Genomic DNA, 8,276 nt, shown 5'->3' with positions numbered 1-8,276 from the left:
ACCAAGAGCTTGTAACACTCCAAAGAGAAAGGAAAAATTGAAATTGCATCATATGACCCCTTTAAATAAGTCTGCAGAGAATGGCCCAGTGCAAAGTCAACCTGAAGTGGTGGGTTTTCTTTTGAAAAGCATTTTCAGTCATGGGACATTTTACAAATCAAAGATAAGTGTAGAAGTCTCACTAGCGCTCCAATCAGGTGTTCTCCGTCTTTCTTCTGACAGTTTGCGAGAGAGGGGGCGGTGTTTTGCATGATGTCGATCTGCGAATGCAGATTGCGATTGCAGAATGGATTGCGTTTACATTACACTGAGATCCGATCACAGTGCGTCCTCGACTACCTCTGGAGCAGGACACGCTGATAAAGTTGACCTGAAGCGGTGGGATTTCTTTTGAAAACCATTTTCAGTCACGGGACATTTTACAAATCAAAATAAGTGTACGAGTCTCACTAGTGCTCCATGGCCTGGTGTTCTCCATCTCTCTTCTGACAGAAGAGGGGGTGGGGTTTTGCGTGACATTGACCTGCGAATGCAGACATAATGGCTGGATTGCGTTTACATTACACTGAGATCCGATCACTTGTCTTTTCAATGTGTATGTGGACAACATCCGGATACAGGTCGCATGTTAATGCCAAGTGTAAAAGCAGCCGTAGTAGACCGGATGACAAACAGAAAACAGAACACAACTAATATAGTGGAGCAAATGAGCATAATTAACCAGACACACCTGAACCAAATGACACAATCAAACAAGAGTGAAAACTAGGTCACACAGAGCACATGAGGGATGAAAATACAACAAAAGTCCAATGGGGTGTGACAATTATGCAAACAAAAACTTTTTATTTTGTATGATAATATAATATAATATAATATAATATAATATAATATAATATGTAAAATCCAAGGATGGTTTTGTTGGAAAACAAGTCATATACACTTCATAAATGTATTTATTTTGTGAAATGCATTTTTATTTTATTTTTTTTATATTACATCTCAGTTAAAAGCCTAACTATCTTCACAGACCTATTTTTCTACATGTATTGAATTACTACTGAACAGTGCCCTTGAAGCACATTCTCGCAATTTCAGTTCATTGTGTTTTTTCATATTTTCTGATGCTCTAAAGTGAACTTGAGCTTTTAAAAACCATCCCATGTATAAACCATGTTTTTTCATGTTATTTCTCCATTACCATGTAAATTAGCATACAGCATCAATTAAAACTTCACAAATGCATGGCAGGACTGTGAGTCACAGCTGGTCAACTATAATGTTAAAATCACACGGTGGACATTCTGTTCTGGAGGGAGAAATGAGACACTGGATTACTCTAATGGCAAAATCATTAAGCACAAGAGAGACCCTCGGCTCTTACTATGTGAAAATGGCTCCTGTGAGTGACTCCATAATCTCTCCTCAGAGTGCTTTTGTGGTGTCTCATTTCACCTCCCCTGTGGTCGTTTGTGTATGCGGCTAGTTGTTTTTGTGTTTCACTGCATATGCAGCAGCGTTAGTCTTCATGTGTGTGTCCACGTGTGTCATGCAGCTCATCTGTGGTGATAGTTAGTGTTTATGTTGTACTCTACTGATGTCTCCCACTCCTCATGTTCAGACCATTATGGCACTAATACAGTACGAAAGTTCTTTGTTCTGCACGGCCATGATGACAGCTGTGGCATGTTGCTGTCGGATTTAGAGATTTATATAATATGCTGCAGGCTAATAGCAAAAAATGGTAGATGTATCAAACGTGGGAAAGGAACACGGCATGTAGCCATGGGCTGTTTGTTTGACTAGTATTTTTCAGATATTTTTCTTGGACTCATTAAACCATGCTCTGATGCTGTGCTGTTTTAACCCCCAGGGCAGGAGAATGACTTTATTGGGGTGGCCTGTGGAGGTCTCTCACAGACCAGTGATGTTAGACTGTGTGGTGCCATGGTCAGCACCCTGCTCATTTGCTGAAGATACGGAAACCTGCGCTTCACCATCAGTTTTAGCTTTTTTTCTAAAAGTCTTTAGAAAAAAGGATGGTGCACTTTTCCACTCACAACATGATTCCATTATCTAGGAGGCTTCTAAGGAACTGAAATACTGCAGAGAAGGAGATTTGGCCTGTGACATGAGCATGTGGAATCCAGAGAAAGACATCATGTTCCAAATTGTATATTGACAGAGAAGCCGCATGTGTGCCTGGCAGACGTTTTAAGACTTTTTAAGAGGTGCCAACTGATGCAACAGTTTTATTTGTGGTGGAGAGTCGAGCATGATTTAATAACTGAGACGTGCTGCCTATAGCTCAGCCGAGGCTCAAGTGTAATTGAGGTAAATGATCGGATCAGTTTGGAGAGCACTCGTGAATAACAACAAGCGGCTCTTGTTCAGTAGTTCTAAATCACATTTAATAACCAGGCCGTTCTTAAGCTGGTTAAAGTCTCGTGTCCTTATAAAAGCTTCTCACGGTGGAATACACTTTGATTTAGTGGTGAGAGGGTCAAAGAATGAGGTGTTCAGACTGACTGCCTGTTTGTTTGAGGCTGTTGATGTTAGGTGAGGTTGTGTTGTCTGTTTTCTTCTCCTCACACGTAGGCTAATTTAACGTCAAAGGCACAGTGTTTTTCAAAGAGATAAACCTCTGGAAATCACATCCTCTGAGCCTATGTAACGTCTAATGTAACAGCTAATGTTTTCACATGGTTTCTTTTTTTCTCTTGCTTGCTGCAGATCATTATAACATGTTTGTTTTTTTTGTCACTGTTTCAGTTCATTTTTGTCATACCAATGTGCTTTTTTCATGGCTATGTCGGAAATGTCTAAATATATAAAACATATAAATTATTAATATAATATAAAAAGAAGAAGACTGGTAATCTTACAGTACTCTTATCAAGCTAACAAATCAAAATCAGAACAAAACAATACAATTCTGCATGTATTGTATAGTAAACTTTATATATATATGTAAGGAATTTAACTCATTAATTCTTATAAGGGAATTAATCACTAATTTTATTTCTAGCTCAGGTTTTGAAAGGACTCGAATCTGAAAATTCGAAGTCCACCTGATTAGAACTGATTTCAAATTTTAATAGTTTACACCTTATCAACGGCCGTCCAGTGAGACGTTAATGTCTGTGTATCTTAATCTGACTGTGTGTATTTTCCTTGGCCACAGGTCAATACAATCATGATAATTTGTAAGCTCCTAGCGAGGTAACGTGATCTTGGCAAGGTTTGACTTTAAAATTATACGACACCAGACAATGATTCTTTATAAATGAAACATGAATTTATTGGCTATTCTAAATTACATTGACCTAAGCTAAGACATGCACATACACACACACATACATTCAGTTCTGAAGAATGAAAATGCTGTTAACGGAGTTCTGAGAAGTTCCCAAAGTTCTAACTCGTTTTCACGAGTGGTTTTAAATTCAGCCTGAGAGAATTCATAAAGCAGAGATTTGTCTTACGTTTGCTGCTTAAATCAGTCATCAGCGTCAGTTCAGCAGATAGATTTTGTTCGTTACTTGCGTTTTGCTGAAAGCTGAAACGGGGTTCCGGTTTTGGCTGCTGGAGGGAAATTCCTTTGCTGATTGGCTGTTGCGATGACGTCAGGATGACGTCCTTTTGGGAGAGCCCTCGTTGGATTGGTTGGTTGCCGGGTTACAGAGGAGCCTCTGGTTCTTCTGAGAGAGTCTGCTTTAGGAAGACTTTGCTTCTGCAGAGTTAAGAAGCTTCAACGGAGTAGTTGAGTTTTGGAGTCTAGCTTGTGCGATGTTACGGCATGGGAGCGCTTTTGTCGCGCTGTAAGGATGGATTTTACCAAGACTGAATTCAAGATTCCTATCCTGTAATAAAACAATAAAATTCACTAATCTGAGGAGAGGATCTGCGAGAAAGAGCGCAGGACAACACCTGGCTCAACCTCCTCTCTCCCCCCCCATGCTGAGTTCCTGAAGCCTCACGCCCTCTTCTTTCCCTCAGGCCATGCAAACCTCACAAATCTACAGTCCTTAGTTGTTTATTAAAGCAGAAATACTGTAAATTCGAAGAGTCATTTAAAGTTGGAGTCAGATTAAATTATACACGGAGTCAGAATTAAAATTAGAAACCAAATTTTAATAAATAAAGGTGATTGTTAAAGAAGCGCCAGAAAAGACTTACATGCAGAATACCTTCAACCAGGCTGTTGGACATCCTTCCTTGGGCCAACGGGTGGAGCTTACAAAGTGGTGACCAACCCTCCGTGATCCTCCAGTCTCAGGCGAGTGATGTCATCTGGCGCAACAATTCAGATCCAAACGGAGCATGAGGTTTGAGCTTCTCCTTCTCTGTCTGCAGCTGCTGTGGTAAGTCCATTTTGTTTGTCTTTTAGAAACTTTTGAGGGAAAACCTAGACGCACCTCATATAGACACATTTGTAGAACGGGTCGGAATACCCAGGATAGACCGGAACCGAAAAACCCGGTGGTGTTTGAAATTACTAGAGAAACAATATGGCTTATCAGGGAAATGGTAGTTCCAGTATAGACAGGGATGTAATGGAAACTCTTGCCTTGCAAATTAAAGATCTCCTTTTTCGTCTGCGTAACAAAGGAGTAGAATTTGATTGGAACAATGACAAAATTCTAGCCTGGTACGTTACCGAAGGACGAAAATTGGAAACTAAAGCTTCCTATCGAAAGCTACTGATTGCGATCGTTTATATGCTACGTCGAAATGATTTGGCAACTATTGCAGAAAACGAACGCATGATAGCAAACATAAAAGAGCTAGAAGCAACGCGATCAGATGAGCTAAAAAAGCTCAGAGCACAGGTTGAAGCATCTGTGTATGAAAAACAAACTTGGGCAAGACAGGGCGACATGATGGAAACGCAAATTAAAAGGCTTGAAAAAAAGCTGCAATTAGATAAAAAATACATATCCGCTCTCGAAACGTGCTGCGGGTCTGCAGGGTTTCCCGTAGCTGCGGTCAAAATAGCGGCGATAAATTCTAAAATTGGAAGCGAGCTAAACAGTGATAGCGATGAAGATGATGTTGCAGCTATAGCAAGCAACGTTAAGGACCATCTGTCCCTGACAGAGGTTCCTGATCGAACTTCAAGGACAAAACCTAGTTCGGTGGTACGCGATCCTTCTCCAGAACCCGCAAGTGACATGTATTATCGCCCAAATAGACCCGAAGAGAGGCAGCGCAGTACAATAAGGACTCGAACTAAATCTGGCGCTGTTCTCAGAAAAACAATGAAAGTTGCTGTACTTAAAACAATGACTAACGCAGGTGATGAAATCACTACTATTAGCCGTCCTTTAACTTGCGAAGAATGCACTAAACACAAAGAAGTTGTGGGAATGATGCCAAGAAAAGGCCCTTTCCAACCCTACTGGGACAACTTAATGCTACAGGCATCATTATATAATTTAGAGGTCAGAGATGTTTGGCAAATTGCTCTCCTCACTATTCCAGAGGAGCTAAAACCAAAAATGTCCCCTAAATTAAGATCTGGAGAAATTGTAGTCAAGCAAGAAGATGAGAATGAAAACGACGTGTATGAAAGATTGAGGGAGACTCTATTAGAGCTAAGGGGACCAACACACGCTGAATGGAATAGGATTTTGGAAATAAAACAGGCCAACAAAGAGCCATTTGAAATTTATGCGGAACGTTTATGGGTGACTTACAAAGAACACTCAGGTTTAGAAGATGCACAGCGCGATCAGGAAGTTTTACTTCAACTCCTGAAAAATAATGCAGGGCCTCGCATTCAGCAAGCGCTAGTTCATGGAGCCGATCCGTCTGAGAATACCTACCGGTCATTGGTGGATTGGGCTTCCAAAATAGAAAACAGGCTCAAACAAACCAAAGCTCGTTCCGTTTCAACAACACAATGGCTAGCTGAGGGGAAAGGTGCTAAAAAATCTGACCTAAAGCTCAAATCACAACCTCACTGTTACTTTTGCAGAAAAAATAATCACAGTACTCAAGATTGTTTTAGGCTAAGAAGGGCCCAAAATAGTCAGAAGATACATTCCAAAGCTGACAGCGAAATCTTTAGTCAGCTAGAGAATTTGATCATAAAAAGTAACACCCCAGAAAATGGCACAAAACAAACTGAAGAACAGTCTAAAAACCCGAATAACCCATACAGGTCTCTGCAAGCAGACCTTGCTAACCTGCTAGCAAAATATAACAATCCCCAATAGGGGTGCGTGGCCTCCGTTGCTGTAGGAAGCATTATCAAAAGCGGCAACCGAATCAAAATAAGAGTTAACCTTGGAGGCTGTTTAGTTAACATCCTCATTGATACCGGCGCCGCCTGCCCCTGCACAAACATTCTGTTACCCCTAAGCACGCAAACGATCCAGATTAAAGGTATAGGCGATACTTTGATGACAGCAACTCAAACACAGCCAGTTCAGCTCGATTTAGGCATGGTAGTGTTAAACGAACCATTCTGGTATTTACCAGATAACAGTGAAGGAACTGTATTAGGTATGGACATCATGAGAAAGCATGGCTTTGTAATTCATTGTTTTGAAAAACAAATTGAAGTGCAAACTAACAAACCAGCAAAGAAATGCATGCCTCGAAGCCATGTCAGCATTATGTCCATATCCAGTACAGAGCCGATTCAACTTCTCATCAACAAACACAGCGATGTTTGGGCTAATCATGAACACGACTGCGGCCTCACTGACTTTGAAGTATGCATTGAGGGAGAGCCCCCTCCCCCACAAAAACAATATCGCATCACGCCAGAGGCAGAGGCCGCTGTTCATGAGATAGTAAAACAGCTTGAGGTCAGAGGGATAGTTCGGTGATGCAGTTCAACCACAAATTCTCCGTGTTTGCCAGTTCCAAAACCTAATGGTAAATGGCGCCTTTGCATTGATTATCAGCGTCTTAACAAAGTTTTACCCAAGGCAACACCTATAGTGGCAAATCCGTCTACCATCTTATCACAAGTTTCAACCAACGCATCGTGGTTCACAGTGCTTGACATTAAAAATGGCTTCTGGTCTATTAAAGTCAAACGAGAAGACCAATGGAAACTAGCATTTACTGTAAATGAAATGCAGTACACATGGGAATGAATGCCACAAGGCCTTCATAACAGCCCAGCCATTTTTCACAGAGCTGTGGCAGATGTGCTCACTCCCTTACTAGGGACTGGCAAAGTAGTTCACTATGTAGACGACATACTAATAGCCACAGAAGGACCACTTGAGAACCACTTGCAGCTGGTTGACGAACTGATACAGATGCTAAGTGATGCAGGCTTTAAAATGAACAAAGAAAAAGCCCAAATTGCACAAAAAGAAGTACACTACTTAGGGTACACTCTGACTCAAAGCCACAAAGCCTTAACAGATGACAGAAAGAAATGCATTGCCGAACTGCCCCGACCTCATACTTTAAACTCATTGCAAAAAGTATTAGGTACAGCAAACTATTTACGAGATTTCATGCCTGATTTTGCAAATACCGCCGCACCGTTGTATTCGCTTTTAAAAGGCAAAACAAAGCCAAACGATGTCCTAGAATGGACTGACAAGCATGAGCAAGCGTTTACAGAGTTAAAACAACGATTGAGCGCCGCGCCCGCCCTGGGCTGGCCCAGCCCATCAAAAAATTTTCATATTCAAGTAGACGCACATGAAATCACATTGAGTGGAGTCTTAGCTCAGGAATATGGAGGAAAACTGCGCCCAATTGCTTATTACAGCCGGAAAAAATCTCTAGTTGAACAAGGTTTCGACCCATGTACACAGCAGGTGCTTGCGGTGCATTGGATGCTAAAAACAACAGAACCCATTGTCGGTTTTCAACCTGTTGTTGTACACACAATGCACACGCCTGTACGAATGCTGTTGCAGGGCCGGATAAAGGGAGTTTCCTCCCAAAGATTAGCAAGATGGCTAGCAGATATTCAAGCGCGTGAAATCACAATAAAAAACACACGAATTTTGCCACATCTGCTCGGGGATGTTGAGGGACATCCACACACATGCCAGTCTGAACAAGAGGCACAAAGCCTTGTACATGACCAGCTACTACCAGGCCAAGTGCAGGTGTACATTGACGGTTCTCGATTCTGCCAAAATGGTCACTTCTATACTGGCTGTGCAGTGTGGACCCCTCATCTTCCCAATACAGATGCAAAACAGCAGTTATTGCTTAAATTACCATCTAACATATCCGCACAAGAAGCTGAACTCGTTGCATTGCTAGAAGCGATCAAGGCACACCCTGAACCG

The 8,276-nt window shown here is 41.5% G+C and overlaps 2 protein-coding genes across 2 annotated transcripts in view; one reads left to right on the top strand and one right to left on the bottom strand.

Moving 5' to 3' along the window:
* Positions 1–8,276, bottom strand: part of LOC107669099 (beta-2 adrenergic receptor-like) — a 28,099-nt gene that overhangs the window by 4,436 nt on the left and 15,387 nt on the right. The window lies entirely within an intron of this gene.
* LOC107669058 (uncharacterized) overlaps positions 8,005–8,276 on the top strand; it is a 4,540-nt gene continuing 4,268 nt past the window's right edge. The window contains exon 1 of the mRNA XM_016461156.1: positions 8,005–8,177. Within this exon, the coding sequence (XP_016316642.1) occupies positions 8,005–8,177 (173 nt within the window). The remainder of the gene's footprint in view (positions 8,178–8,276) is intronic.

This window comes from Sinocyclocheilus anshuiensis, unplaced genomic scaffold (assembly GCF_001515605.1).
Source record: "Sinocyclocheilus anshuiensis isolate Anshui unplaced genomic scaffold, SAMN03320099.WGS_v1.1 scaffold124, whole genome shotgun sequence".
In the NCBI taxonomy this organism is placed as follows: domain Eukaryota; kingdom Metazoa; phylum Chordata; class Actinopteri; order Cypriniformes; family Cyprinidae; genus Sinocyclocheilus; species Sinocyclocheilus anshuiensis.
The sequence above is the reverse complement of the archived record's forward strand: the minus strand, read 5'-3'. Positions and strand labels throughout refer to the sequence as shown.